This window comes from Ptychodera flava, chromosome 5 (assembly GCF_041260155.1).
Source record: "Ptychodera flava strain L36383 chromosome 5, AS_Pfla_20210202, whole genome shotgun sequence".
Taxonomy (NCBI): domain Eukaryota; kingdom Metazoa; phylum Hemichordata; class Enteropneusta; family Ptychoderidae; genus Ptychodera; species Ptychodera flava.
The window spans coordinates 33,736,593-33,752,473 of record NC_091932.1 but is presented as its reverse complement, the minus strand read 5'-3'; the positions used below and the strand labels follow the sequence as shown (position 1 = coordinate 33,752,473).

At 37.0% G+C, this 15,881-nt stretch overlaps 2 protein-coding genes across 4 annotated transcripts in view; one reads left to right on the top strand and one right to left on the bottom strand.

Moving 5' to 3' along the window:
* The window catches only part of LOC139133613 (high affinity 3',5'-cyclic-AMP phosphodiesterase 7A-like), a 112,154-nt gene extending 100,710 nt beyond the window's left edge, over nt 1-11,444 (bottom strand). The window contains exon 1 of one of the 2 annotated variants that reach the window (XM_070700354.1): nt 10,964-11,444. In XM_070700354.1, coding sequence (XP_070556455.1) covers nt 10,964-11,116 — 153 coding nt within the window. In that variant the 5' untranslated portion in view covers nt 11,117-11,444. The remainder of the gene's footprint in view (nt 1-10,963) is intronic. The other variant, XM_070700359.1, reaches the window with a different exon arrangement.
* Nucleotides 1-15,881, top strand: part of LOC139133612 (probable serine/threonine-protein kinase roco5) — a 69,247-nt gene that overhangs the window by 42,681 nt on the left and 10,685 nt on the right. Inside the window, exons 1-2 of one of the 2 annotated variants that reach the window (XM_070700352.1) lie at nt 11,550-12,092; nt 13,382-14,888. In XM_070700352.1, coding sequence (XP_070556453.1) covers nt 13,410-14,888 — 1,479 coding nt within the window. In that variant the 5' untranslated portion in view covers nt 11,550-12,092; nt 13,382-13,409. Of the gene's footprint in view, nt 1-11,549; nt 12,093-13,381; nt 14,889-15,881 lie in introns of those variants that run through there. The other variant, XM_070700353.1, reaches the window with a different exon arrangement.

The following is a 15,881-nucleotide window of genomic DNA, read 5'->3' as shown; positions in this document are numbered from 1 at the left end:
GGTTACTGAGTTATGGACAAATATGTATATTTGAGATCAAAGGTCATCAAGGTCACATGACATTTTGTCAAAATATCCGAGATATATGCGTGAACGGATGGACTTACGGATGGACGAACAGACGGACATGACCCAATCTATAAGCTCACTGGACTTCATCCGTGGGGACTAAAAATTGTGTCAATGCATCCTTTTTGCAATATGAATACAATGAGAAACTAAATTTTTATTTTTCGTGGCCTTATACATGGGAGTCTATGGAGATCTGCCTTATACATGGGAGTCTATGGACGTGTAAACTAAAATATGTAAATTTCACCACGATTTGCCCAAATTTGGGAAAGGTCACTCCTAAGCACTTCCATACCAAGTTTCAAATCAATCGACTTGTGGTTTCAGAGCAGGAGATTTTTTGACCAAAATGGGAGAAAATTACAAAAAAATTCATGAAAAATAGCAAGTCCAAGATACTGACCCAAGATGTGCACAATCATTTCATGTCAGCCCAAAGTACTTACATGCTAATTTTTCATGTAATCTGCTCAGTGGTTATTGAGTTTTTTCAATTTTGACTGTTTTTACATTTTTTCACTTAATTTGCATATTTTTGGCAATGACAACTTCATTTGAACAAAATCTCATCTACAGCCCATCATCCATGTACACACCAAATATCAAGATGAAATGTACAGCGTTTTGGAGTTTTTGATGTTGACGGACAGACATACAGACATACAGACATACAGACATACAGACTACAGACATACAGACATACATACATACATACATACATACAGACATTTCCCTAGCCTATAAGAATAGCTTCCATTGCCATATATACATATGGCTATGGGAGCTAAAAAGAACTCCAATACCAATAGTCACACGAAAACTTGTAAATGTGCCAGGACAACTGTATAACTTTTTCAAAAATGTTGTCATATTTAAATGATTTCTATTCATTCTTGTTCTTAAGGACCAGAAATAGATATTTCACAGAAAGACAAAGACAAGGAGTAGTTGGAAAAGCAAAAGAAGACTGTTGAAAACTGAGACTGAAACACTGTAACTGAAGCTTGGCAATACAGAGCAGCAGACTTGTGAACAGAAAGATAGGTCATAGAAGAACTAGTTCAGATCAGGTAACTGCTGCAACTACCTGATACGTGTCACATTATCACAACAAGCTGATGACGTCACAGGAACTGGACTTTGGGCAAGGTGACATTTCACAATGTGATGTCATCACCAACTGATAAATGTCATTGAGGCGGAGATAGTCTGTGGAGAAAAGCATCACTTCAAAATGGATGATTGTTGTACGCTGACAATGTCATGCACACGTTGAATCAACAAAGAGGGTGCATTTCAGAATTATCCCTCTTGACATATGAAAGTACTCTACCAACAGAGCAAATGGAACAAAACGCATACTTCCCTTTAATTCCGACATGAGGTGGCTACCATGGACATTGCAAAAACATGCATGTGGAAGTACTCGACTTTTTGCAAGGAATTCAAACAGAAACTGGAATATCTGATAAACACTCCAAAACATTCAACCAGCAAGAAATTTGGGGATTCAAACCATCATAAATATCTGACTTCTGAGAATTATACTTATCAACTTTTTATCTGGTTCCCCATCATATCTCATGATTCTGTCAAAGATATTAAGTGGCAGCGATCTCATGACATGAGGCAGGAAATATCACACTTGCCACGTTTCATTTAGGATATTAAATTTTCAAGAACTGAAACAAGCTTTGCAGATTTTCCTGAAATAAAAAATTGTGAGATTGTCACAGCAATGCACCGAGAATATGAGGTAGTCATCTGTAACTGGGACGCGGTATAGGAATGCAGAAGCTGGGTGTCTGAATGGCTGGCTAGGGTGCTGAAGAATGCTATCAAACTTTATGGCGGGGGAATAATAACAATGAACCCCCCCCCCCCCCCCAAAAAAAAAAAAAAAATTGCAAAATAGCAAGGAACTATACTGTTTTGGAATCACACAACCAAGTTCAATGTGAAGCCTGAAGGTCAATCTTCTTTCCAAAAACATTCTCATGTCAATATGGTTACAGCAGGGGAATAATAACAATGACCCCAACAAAATAGTCAGAATAACAAGGAACTGTTATACTGTTTTGGAATAACATAACCAAAGTTCAATGTTAAGGTCACTTCTTTCCAAAAGCATTCTCATGTCCATTTTATCATACATATAAAAGCTTTTGACAACAGTAACAAGAAGACAATAGGGGCAATCGTTCATCCTGTTTAATCTTCATTTCAATTTTACAATCTAATTGGTTGTTTTCCATTCACGCTCATAAATTTTCTTTGCCAGTCACCACATATTTTTTCAGCACTGGATTGTGGATACAGTTCAATGAATGACCGGTAACATATAACTCAATCAATCTGAAAAGCTGATATCTGCTCAGAAAAAAACACACACTGTAGCATTAGGAAATGAACCAGGATTTTGATTTGGACAAGTGTGTCATTCTTATCTTGGCATACATCTTGGCATGTACCGGTACTTTGTCCAGGTGATGAAGTAGTAAATGAATAAATTGATTGATAACAGAATAGAAGTGTTGAACATTATGAAAATTTAACTCTCAAAATTTAACTCTGCCTTCTCTTGAGAAACGTGTAAAAAAAATATGATATGAAAGATGACACATTCAAATTTTGTGTATGGTATGATGTTTGCGATTGGGTTATAATTTTGAAAACAAAGCATTAGACCCATCAATGGGATTGCCAGTAGTTTATACTTTTTACCTCTCAAAGGAACACACCAATATACAGTAGAAATGACTTTACTACAAAACCACAGTTGATAATGGTCATCCATTCATTAATCTTGGCAACAGAAAACTTGTCCCGGTTGTCACTTCTTTAGTGTTCTCTGTGACCAGATATACAGGTAAAACACTGTCATAAACACTTCCATACATGACAAGATCATGAGCCTACCTTAACTTTGTTATTTTTTTTATGGCAGCCACTGCTGGTTGTCCACTGACTTCCTATGGTTACAATACTCCTTATTGACTTCTTAGATTTTGTATGAATGATTATCATATTAAAGTATTTACTATCACCATATTTACGTCAATATAATAAGAGATGAAAATTAATTTAAAATGATCCTTTTTCTCCTAAGGGTAACATTTAATTTAATACATTCACAATGGTGACACTTAATTTTAATTGTCAAGAGTAGGGAATATTTTTGACAAACTTGCAAATCATACTATCTTCCACAAGTCATATTTGATTTGATTTATGAGCCACCTCCACCAGTTCAATTCAATTCACTAACCCCCCCCCACTCCCCCCCCCCCCGATATGGATGTTACTGTAAATACAAAAATTACACTTGTTACAATGATAGTGGTACTCACTTTGAACTTGAACTTGACTATGCAAATGGTGAAGTACATGTATACAACAAAGTTTGGACTGAGCTTATAATATACAGCAAAATTAAGAGTTTCTTATAACCCTTTGAGAGCTGTAATTTTTACCACCAAAATTTTAGTGCTACATATTACAAATTCTCAGGAATTCTTTTGAAATTTTTTTGATAATTTTTGACCAAATGGACATCAAATTTTATTTCCTGCAGTTCTTTATCAAAATTTTGGCAAAATTCTGAAAAAATGTGACTTTGGAATATTTTATAAGAGCGACAAATATTGACTTTGGTGCTCAGAGGGTTGAACCTTTTATACCAAATTCTGTGTCAACATTTGACCTTTAAACGATACATGGATCATGCCAAATGGAAGGAAAAATATTAGACATCTTTCAGTGAAAGCACTTCTTAAGTTCAAGTTGTAAACAAGAAATATTCATCCCTGGAACTCTTGCATACTAAACTAGGGGAGCTCAAATGTGTCCAAACGCTATTGAAGATACAGTGTCACTGTGCATGCTGGATTCTGTGCTTAATATATCAGACCACCTAGTAGAGCGGTAATCAACACGAAAACAAATTTGAGTGCATCGGCCCAAAATCGGAAAGGTTGTAACGACATGTGACGCTCTGAGAGTGATGCCTAGATATCATCAGTTGTTTCCCAAAGGCACCTTTCCCTTCAGAATAACGCAATCAAGTATCAGAAGACATTAAGACACTGTTTGAAAAAAGTACAACTGACAGAATAAAACAGGATTTCACTGCTGGATATGCTTTGTACTTTGGAAATAGGTGTCAGACCAGCATGTGCCGACAAAAATAGCTTCCATTGTTTAGTACAGTTTTAGTGTCAGAGTAGAAAGTACACATGACTGTGTGCTTGCCCGTATGGCACACGTCAATTATTTGCAGGGCAGGTGAAATTTTACAGTTATCTGTGTTATGGGCAAGTGGAAATATCCTTGACATTTGGTTTGCTGAGATGAAGCAAGGTATATATATATGGATTAAAAATGATATATGTGAGACAGAATTATCAGCACAGGGTACAATTTTGTTAACTCTTTCACCACCGTGGTTTGAACCAATCCCATTGTCTTCTATGATAAAGTTGGACCTCTAGCGAGAGAAATGGGGTTGAAAGTGTTAAACCAGGTATCTTGTTAATTAAAGTTACTTGCCCAGATGTCTGATATGTGTGAATATTTATAATTACACGTATGAAATGCACAAAATACATGTATGCTAAAATTGATATTGTATAAAATGCAGGTTTTCATAGGAATGAAGGAAGCTGTGCATTCAAATAATACACAACAATAACAAACTCACTATCAAGAAAAGGGCCAATCAATAGCCTGCATTGGATGTGATACAGAAAGTGAAAAATTTAATTTTCAGTTTTGAGTGAATTCCATTCATTATAATATTTATGGTTGATGTCACAGTTCTAACATTCATGTGCAAATATAAATTTTGCGTGTCTCAATAGTGACAAAAATGATACTTTGCTATACAACAAGTAATGATGACATCCATGTAAGTCCATGTTGAATGCCAAGGTACAGTTGTATTTGTTTATATGTAGGAGCTACATCAATAGATTTGACTTCAAAAAGACAATATTGACATTGCTATCCACAGACGCCATGTGATGAGCCTGAAGAAAACTACCCAAGGCTGAACTATATTTTGCAAATCAACATAGTCCTAAGGGGTCCAGTTGTTTCAAAAAGGATACAGGAATACTTCTGGAAGAAGCGCCATTGTTTTCAAGGTTCTCAATATAGGGAATTTGAGGGGTTGGCCAGCAATCTCTTCATATGTTAATATGCATAAAAAAGATTTTATTTTCACAACAAAAGGATATACAAATTATGCATTGTTGTGTAAATTGTGACCTTTGAAAGAACAATGGTTTCAACGATTGATTGAGATTAGAACAAGTTTCCTCCAGGTGCACTGTTAATATTGCTCAAACCATCATGTTTATTGATATAAATTTGATGGCAAACTTCAGGTCATCACTATTCAAACACAGTGGTTACTGAACAAACAATTGAGATCATGAATGACCATCACCATTTCTTGTCTACAGTACTTGAGAGTGCAAAATTTCAATTTTGATACACTGCCAAAGCACAAGGCTGTAAGCAATGCTTGGTTGCTTGGTAGCTGCCATTCACACTGACAGAAAAACTGCAATGTGGTAAAAACCTGCTCATTCCCCAATGCCCCACAATCACCATTGATAACAATAGGTTTGGGCCAAACCAAAATGGTGAAAGGGGTTAACAGCTCTAGTGAGTTAAAGTGACAATGTGTCAGTCTGCATTTCTGGTACAGTGTCCCTAGCGCCACTGGTAATTATTATTATCACGAAGGTACAAAACTAATAGAAATATTCATACATTTCAATTTTGGTAAAATAATTTCACACCATAATGTCAAAATTATTCCTAGAATGATAACGTTACAACTGCTGTGCTGTGATGCTGATTGCATGATCCGTGAATGGAGGGACTTTGCATTGAAAAGGAATGAATAACCTGATAAAAGTAATCATTCCAACAACAAAACAACCTGGGACATAAAAAATTCAGTTTCATTACAATTTGTAATTCAATTTTCCACAGTAAATGGGACACTGCATTTCAGATCAATAGACAAGCACTTCTCATTGAATTAAGAATATATGTCACATGTGAGATATATCGATATGTACATGCTTTTGGATTGAAATTTCTCCAGTTTTGCAACAATCAACAGTATGGCACAAAAATAAAATTTTAGGAAAGAATGAAAATTTTGAACACCCGTTACAGAACTGGAATCAACAATAACAATGGCCAGTTATAGGAAAATTGTCCTACATACAAGGTATTGTGGGAGAATCATCTGTGCTCTTGGCAAATCTAATTTTGTCAACCAGACTGTCTCTCTGAGAAAGCTGTTTACTGTACTCATATATACTACCAGTATCATTCCACAATAATTAGTCCAGTATAATTTACTCTGAACCTTTGACAAAACATGCAAATTTTAACTCATGCAACTTTTTCAATGTTGTTGCATGTACATGACAATCAATGGGCTGGGACAAACAGGCAAGTTGAAAGACGTGTAATGTAAACATATGCTGTGCCTGTCCAATGATAAGAAACGGTTCCTTTGACAAGATTCATCACATCAAAAGATATGATTAATTCGCTTGCAGATACCTTACATATGGTTGAACAAAGTTTCATCATATTACAAAATAATGCTATGCTTCAATGAAGAATGGTAAACATAGGAGAAGAAAACAATTCATAGAAGTCTGCAATCATTATCCCTTTGAAAAAACCCTGAAAAAATCTTTTCCTGTTACCCCACTTATCCTAATTCACACCTTAGACACTTGGCATGGAATACGCTCTTTCAAAAATAAAACATGAACTTATTGAACCCATTTTTTTTGTTTTTTTATGGTCATAATGAACAAACCTCAAACATATTATCCTTAGAAACCTACTATATTTTTGACCATACTGAAGAAAATCACACAAAAACATGTACATATGTATTAATTTGAGGTAAATGATAAATTTGACCTGAAAATATAATTTGCCATGCTGAACAGCTAGGTGAATATATATGAAATACAGGTGATATTTATAGACAGTTGACTCGAAGAGTATATTTGAATCAGTTAGTCTGAAGATAGGTTGTTTACAACTGCATGTTCTTGTTCTTTTTCCTGGAATACGTTAAAATACAGATTTTCAACCTTGCAAACACAACACACTGTGTACAATGTGCAGTGTTGTTGCCGACAAACGAACACTAGGAGGCACTTAACTTCTGTCAACAATAACATTTGATATTACATACGTATGTAGATACACAGGCTTTGTTGAAAATGACAAGTTGGATACTTCAAGTACATGCATGTCAACATGATTTGGGAGTGGGACAAGACAATGCATAAGACAGATCTTAGACACAACACAAACACAGTTAAGTCATAGTCTTCAGTTGAATACTGAGTGATCAAATATGCTCTACTGTACATGTATATACCACTGTCACCAAGAAGTATACCGGTAATTGACATGCCAAATATCAGTTGTTCTGGACGAAAAAAAAATTCACTCACTGGGGTTCTAGGTGAAAAAATTGTATGTGGAATTTATTGCATGTATAGTGTTTAGAAAAATATATAAATACGAACTAAGATATTGGTATGGTCACACATGGAGGCAATTGGTTGGTTGGTTTACAGTCCCTCCACACATAAGTCTGTGGTGCATTTTAATCTAGATTCACTGTGATTTGGAGGAAATAAAATATATGTAACTATGTGTCAACACAAATACCGGTACACACAGGACAGGTTGGGTAATTGGAAACTAAGGATTTTTGCATTTTTGTAAAAAATGCTAAATTAACCATTCAGTCAAATATAATATTCTTAAGGGATGGGAGTCATTGGAACTATACCCAAATGTGTATGGGACCAATACAACTGATTTAAACGCTGTATCCAAGGTACATTGGTGATTGATGAAAGTTAAAACATGTTTGTCATAATGTACATCGTAAAATTTATATGCTGCAGCTATGCTGATATGCTGCATTCAGATATCATGCATAATACATTGTTTGTAAACAAGAAAGTTACACAGGCGCAGCTCGGATGACATCTCCCTTTACATGTAAGCGTCTGGCATGTAAATGGAATATCAATGAAAATGGAGAACAATCAAAATGATTAGCCATATCATGTAGGTCCACTGCAGGCCTAAGCCAAAACAAAAACAGGAAGTTCAAACACACTTGGACCATATTTTAGGTTTCTGTACAGGAATTACAAGTATCACTTCAACATTCAATGAGGCTTAATTATTCTGAAGCAGACCACACACAGGTGTCATATAATGAAACCACTCAACATTCTGTATATTAATTTTATAAAAGATTAACAGATGGTCCTAATACCAAAAACTAGAAAACGGTCACATTCTGATCAGACACAATTTACTGTCATCTCAGCCAAAGATTTTCATGACTTAATATTCCTACATGAAGTTTACTCATAATAAGAAATTCTCACTTTGTATTTATGTATGAGCGATTTTTTTCATGTGGGAGTTGTTCTCAGAATATCTGACAAACAGTCTCTATCTTTTATGTTTCTGAAATCTGAACTTTGCAGACCTGAATACAGGATTCATGTCCTCTGCAGTTTCCTTCATATTAGTGTACACTCTGTCACTCTAAAGAATACGTAACTGCAAGAGTGGGCTTTTTGAAATGATGTAATTATGGAAGGAAACTGTCAATGCCATTTACTACACACGAAAATAATTCTTGAAATTACACGATGTCACAGCTGTTGCCACCAGTGTGTTGCAAATTCTGATACGCATTCACTTTCAGAATTTCTAGCAAATACATTGTACAAAAATGTGATGATCCTGATTTTATGGTAATCCTTTCTTTGTGCTTTAATTTGTTAGACTATTAGTTCAAGTTGGTTAACATCAGTAACGGATATCGGAGTACTATATAACATATTTTAACAGGCTATTGGAAGACTATTTTAACTAGACTATTAGAAGACCTATAAAAACATATGTTAGAGATATGATATTCACTTACACTTTGTCCTACTATGACTTACATGTACATAAACATGTTGTTATTTTCATCATATTCCAGAGTCTACTTTTTAACTGGTTTGGCCTGATAGCAAAAGTGTGCGTCACAATATTGTATATCATAATTCATTTCAAAGAACGTTTATTTTTATGCTGATTTTCAATGATTTACCCCGAATTGAGTTGATGGTGTACTCATGTTTAGTGTCACTCATCAGATAGACAATGGTAACAAGAATGGAAGATAGTGAAATGCAAAAACACTGTAAATATAAAAGTTTCGGAGCAGGAGACAGAATATTGAATAACTCATCCTACAGTACAAAGGAGCACTTTAACTCAAAAGACCAAAGAGTGAGGGCCCATTGAAATTCCAACAATACAAATAGAAAAAAAATGGTGTAAAATATTATTCAACCACAAGAAGGTAATGCTCACACACGCTCTTAACACCTAATATAACACTGAGATTAAGAAAAATTGTACAGAAAGATTTGGTGAAATAAGCCAGCTACCTATTAAAAACATTGAGCTATATTTATATTGGTCATGTACCAGCACCTACTGACCATCCCACGAACTACACTCACGTATGCATGTCTACCAGTCTACCTATTCCGAATTGAACACAAAAACAATGTTCTGAGTTGAACCTGAAAAATCATGTGTTGTACAATTGTGTGCACGCATCGTTGCAATAAAGTGTCCAGATACTTGATACATACATGTCTTGATAAAACAGGGGCATCATGACACTCCCTTTCACTTGTTCTGTGTTGTCGTCATTGTTGTAACAGTCAAAGAATAATAAGTAGGTCAATCAATATGAACAAAGTTCAAAGAGTGTGGTCATTCGTTTTGAACATGTGTGCATGTGTTTTTGTCATAATTCTCTATGCAAAACTTTAACCCTAAATTACATGTTAGCTGTACACAACTTCTTCCTTTTGCTGTAGTTGGCACCAGCCATCCAACCTCTACACCAATACAAATACCATTCTTGTCCTGGCACCAACAAGTCTGCGAAAGTGCATTAACCTTTTTTGCACTTTCCGTTGGGGGACCTATTGCATAATGCATAATGTATCCTCATTATTCCCCTCTGGCTCTCTAATTGGACATGTCCCTGGGGACGAAGGAGCGAGGGCCGGGCACGGGAAGAATCCAGTGTCCCACAATATTTCTATATGGTACACAGGTACATGGCTGTTACATATGAACTGAGATTCCCAATAATTCACGGTGTATACATATGAAATTATTACGCACGCTCTTACAAAACACTGAAAGACTACAGCACAACGCCGAGGAATCCATGTCTTGAAATCGGTGAATTATAGGGGTCTCGGAGGACTCGGGCATGAACCGCGGATGAGTTTGCATTTGAGGGGATTTGACAGGTCACATAACTGTCGGCGCCTTCGCAAGTGAATGACTATGCGAACAAAGGAGTACACAAGTGAGTCGCCTCCTCGAGTTTCAGTGACGTTTAGTGAACTTATATGGCCTTTATTTGTCAATGTGAAGATTTTTAAAAATCAGCTGGGTGGCTGTGGGATTGTTAACTTTCGACCGCAGTGATATTCTGTCAAAACTTGATTGAAAAGATATACATATGTCCAATTTTTTTTACCTCCGGCATTGCTGCAGGCTATGGGTTCAGTTGGGAGCGCCTTCACGTTGTTCCACAGACCGTGTTACGTGTATCCAGCAATGCCACCTGTCAACGTTTGGAACGTTATTTCTTGGTAAAATGTCTTCACGAAACACTTTTAAAATCCGACGGCGACTTATATCATGTCAGTAATGATATATATCTAAGAGCACGGGTGAATATATGATACAGTGATACAAAAATTATAATATGAAATTTGTTACTTACGTGCAGACGGGGAAGGCTTTTAAAAAGCGAAGTACTGGAGCTGAAAGATATGGCACCTCTGCGCTGCAGAACATGGTGTGGAATGGCTCTATCTAGCGGTAATACTGGTAACTGGTGGCATACTTCCATTGCAAGGTGCAAGACTGGCAACATTTAAACAGTATTCGGTTTTATTTTTGACAGTATGAACTCGACACAGGCTGACGTTGCGTTGTAGAACGAACGCCCCGCAGATTTCCGACTCGCGACTGTCCACACTATGTGCGCGACTCAAAAAAAAACTGATACAGTATCCGCTCGTACGAACCGCAACTTGTCCCAATAGTCTTATAAGTCGGCTTCGAAAATTACGCAGACTCTTCAGCTACCACCAATTTCTGTATAATCTGACATATTTTAGACTGTTCGCTGCATTTGTTCTCTCAAAACACAAAGGCATTGATCGGGCAAGCACCTTACAGCTCATTTACAGGAAGCGGGTACATACCCATCATGCAGTTCGCAAAACAGGAAGTGACGACTAGTGAATATCAAAAGGGGAATCCCCGGATTCTATATTCGGAGTGCAGAAAGCCAAGACCAGTCCAGAACTCAGTACTTCTTAGGTGATAATATCGTTGAACTTGAGTCCTGCATGAAATCAGAAACTGATTTCGGCCCTGCTAATACAATCAAACAGCAGCAGCAATGAAACTTAAAGCGTACAACACCGACGTCTGCACTTCGCAAGGAAAGGCATTGTGCATAGTGCGTATCTATGATGTGCCTCATGCATCGGGGTACTTTCTCATTCAAAAGGGTCCAAGGCTCAAGGACATATTTTGTATGCGATGGACATTTGCTGTCCTTGGAGAGGAAACACGTCGGCTTTCAATTTCTAAATCTTTGAATTGTTACGATTCATAGAGTATGTCAATAACTTCAGACCATGGATGTACATTTTTTACATCAATGACTTCAGACTTACATCGCATCATGCTTTATCGTGGTGCCAATAGTATACACGACTCTCGGTCGGGGAGTCCCCTCTTTTGGAAGAACACAAGAGGCATGCATTACCATGTTGCTATTTTTAGAACGGGTATTTCCACAGACTGCCCGACCCATTACGAAGAAAGAAAATTTCGTGGTAGGTTCGCAGATTTCTTCTTTTCATTTTTTAATTTTAGGAAAGGGGCTCTTTGCGTTCGTCTGAAACCACGTGTACATGTACATGTTGTTTGAATGCCTAGCCTGTGTACAGTACAAGGCTTGATGTGCCTGAAGATAACTATAAATCATCTTAGAGGTTGCACAATCTGCGATCACGTATTTCCTAATTTTTACGTTGGCGTTTGTTTTTGATTTGGAAATAATATCTCTGTAAAAAAGTTCGACTCTGAAAGCGAAATGCTCCCTGTATAATATGAAAGTTGCACACAGAGAGTTGCCTCGATAAACGGGAGTTAGTTGACGGTTGTGCATACCCCCCCCCCCCTTAACCCAAATCAAAAAACGGGTTGAACACAAGAGCATGGCATGATGATCATAGCTGCAGTGCTGTAGCTGGAGGTTTTGCCTGGGTATATGGGCCTGTCTTGTGTTGTCGTCTAACCCACATACCCAGACAAAACCTCGAGCTACAGCACTGACACTATCAGTGGTCTCTACAAAGGTAGGTTTGACCATAGCTTCCCATCCTTAATTGTCAGGTGATAAATATCAGACAATTCAGGTAGATTGATTGCATATACTACATTACATAAAGTATATTGTTGTGGCATATCAATCCCACGCAGGTCAGGTGTCATCACCACAGAACCATGGTGATGACCCCTGACCCGAGTGTGATCAACACACTAGCGCACCACTTGCAGGGCATGCACTCACAGTTAGCAATAGTTGGACAGTTTTGTGCCAGGTTCCAGGTCTGTTGTCTTAATTGCTCTGAATTGTGTTAGTGTCATTTATACCTAAACTGAAATCTGTGTGTCATAGTGTGATTAATCAAACTTTGAACAAACTCTTTTCCATTGTGAACATACACAGAAACACCTCTTGATTACGTGGTACCAACTTTTTCACATTTCACATTGCTATTAATTTGCCCATGCATATGCATATGGTTGCACACAACATTATCTTGTACATGCTCAATGGAATGATGACCTAAACTTTTTAAACTTTCAATGGAGAATGTTAAATACACACCCATTCATTTGAAATACTGAGAACTTGTCAATCAGAAAAGCACCGTGAGTCAATTAACCAGAGTGCCCCACGTACTGGTTGATATCCCTGTTGCCTGATAGAAGCATTTTTGTGACATTTTATCACATCTCTTATTATGAAATGGATGACAATATCCCATATGTGTAACTACAGCTGTTGACATGCCCACATGAAACTAGTAAGTAACACAATACCTTTTTTGTCCAGGTTGGCTTTACTTGTTGAACTGAAGAAGATGGCAGGAACACAAGACACCCCAACAGACCCTTTCAAACATCTGGATAAAGAGTATTATGAGTTTGAACCAGGGCAAAAACTGTTTCCAGAACCAGATCAACAATATCAACTCCCAGATGAGTATATCAATGATGAAAGATGGTTAAAGACCGTGAATTTCATTTTCTTGGATGGCACTATTGTCTTTAAACTATTGACCGATAAGACATATTCCTTGACTATCAAATGCAAAACTCTTCACTCTATTCCCGATTTTATCCGGAGAGACAGACGATCAGCCAGGGTAACACAACTTTTCCTGGCAGTGAATAGAATTAAGGAGATTCCTGATGGAATGAATGCATTTGTTCAGCTGCGAAATTGTAGCTTGGATCGAAATAAGTTGAAGTCATTGAAGAATGAATTTGGAATGCTAACATCAATAGAAAATTTGGATATCGGTAACAACCAATTCAAGACGATTCCTAGAGAGATCTTCATGTTAAAATCATTGAAGGTTTTGCGACTTTCAGTCAATGAAATTGAAGAGTTGCCAACAGGCTTTGCAGAGTTGAAGTATCTTGAGAATCTTCGTATAGGATCAAACAGACTAAGAAATTTACCAGCAGACTTTGGTGAATGTCAAAGCCTCAAGTACTTGAAGTTAGCAAGTAATCGTCTACTTGAATTTCCAACTGTGATCTTGAAACTCAAAGGTTTAGAGCAGTTAATGATCTCGGCAAATAAGATAAGAGTGCTGCCCCTTGAGTTGTTTGAGAATGAGAAGTTACAGATCTTTCATGCAGAGGGAAATCCTCTCCAACAGCCACCCATAGAGGTCGTAAACAAAGGTCTTGCTAACATTCGAGAGTATTGCCAGGCTTTCAAGAAAGGTGATATACGAGATGATAGGTTGAGAGTCCTGTTTCTTGGTGCTACTGGAGCGGGAAAGACAACCCTCTGTAATGCTATCATCAAAGGATCTACTTTTGAAGATCCAGAAAGCACAGTGGGAATAGAGCAGTATCCGTATGAACTCCGAGATGTCAAGATGACCCTGTGGGACTTTGCTGGACAGTCTCTGTATTACAACACACACCATGTGTTCATCACATCTGGTGCCCTCGTCATCTTGGTCATCAATCTGGAGAAGTATCAATATTGCCATGACAACAGCGGCAGTGATGAAGCACAGAAGAGGCGATACGATGACTCAGTTGGCTTTTGGATTGATAACATTGCCATGCGTGTACCAAATGCAGTGATTCTTGTAATTGGTACTCACATAGATAAGGTTGAAGATTCACATAATCTGATGAAAGATATCATGACAAGAATCAGAGATCAGTTAGAGGATGAAAACAAAAATTTGCAGCAACGAATTGATACTTTGAAGGAGAGACTGGATAGAGTTGAGAAGGAGAGGGATAGTGAAGAACGTGAAAGAACTCAAAGACAAATTGAAAGTCTTAGATGCAAACAAGAATGCAATCTACAGGTAAATATGCACAGGTATATCTGTTGATATACATGTATGCAAACATCAGTGAATATGGATTTAGAGAACATGATTCAAAATGAATTATCAAGTTTCAGAAGCTTATTTAGGGTGGCATATTTTGGAGATTTCAAATTGTAAGTTGTTGATTGGGAACCATCGGTCAGAGGCCTGAGCAGAGTCAGATGTTGCTACAATGTCCAAATGAATCTATGAGTGTGTCCGTCTGTCCCTCGGTCCATCGGCCAAATGATTTTGTTCCATTCGTTACTTAAAAACCAACTGTAAGTGTGTCATGCAATTTGATACATAGCATGACCACCATCCCTGTGTTAACTATGGGGAAAATACAGTTCTTGATTTTCGAAAAACTAAAACTGACGATATTTCTTATTTCAAGAGCTTTAAAATGAGCCCCCTCAAGAAGTAGATCAGTAAACAATTGTAAAAGTTTGAGAGTACCGAATATCTGTCCACGAAGGGCATTTTACCTTGATTAAATTCTGTAATTAGGCCTAATGTCAAAAGTGAATGTACTTAATTTGATGGGACTGCTATGGAACATTGATTAAACTTATACATAGTAAAAAACGAGGTGGTTCAGCCAGTCTCCAATCTTAAGTAAATTTTATTCAAATAACACCAACATGTTGCCGACATACAAGACGCCTTCTTCAGGGTAAACACTGATAAATGAATAAAATTTACATTTACAGTCATAAAAAGTACTTAATAAATGAAAATAAGGCTTTAATTGATTAATAAAAAGGTAAATACCAAAACAGTCAAATATACACAGATGTTGTAAGGAAAATGCTCAAGGCAAATCAAGGAAAATGTGCATAAAAGATTACAAAACAAGAAAATGCAGAAAAAGACTTGATGGTACAGAAAAGAGGAAATATGTTAAAAATTACAGGATATCCAGAAAATATATGGAATGGAAATGGGATGGAAATGAATTGGCGGGAAAGAGTAATGTTGGTATTATTT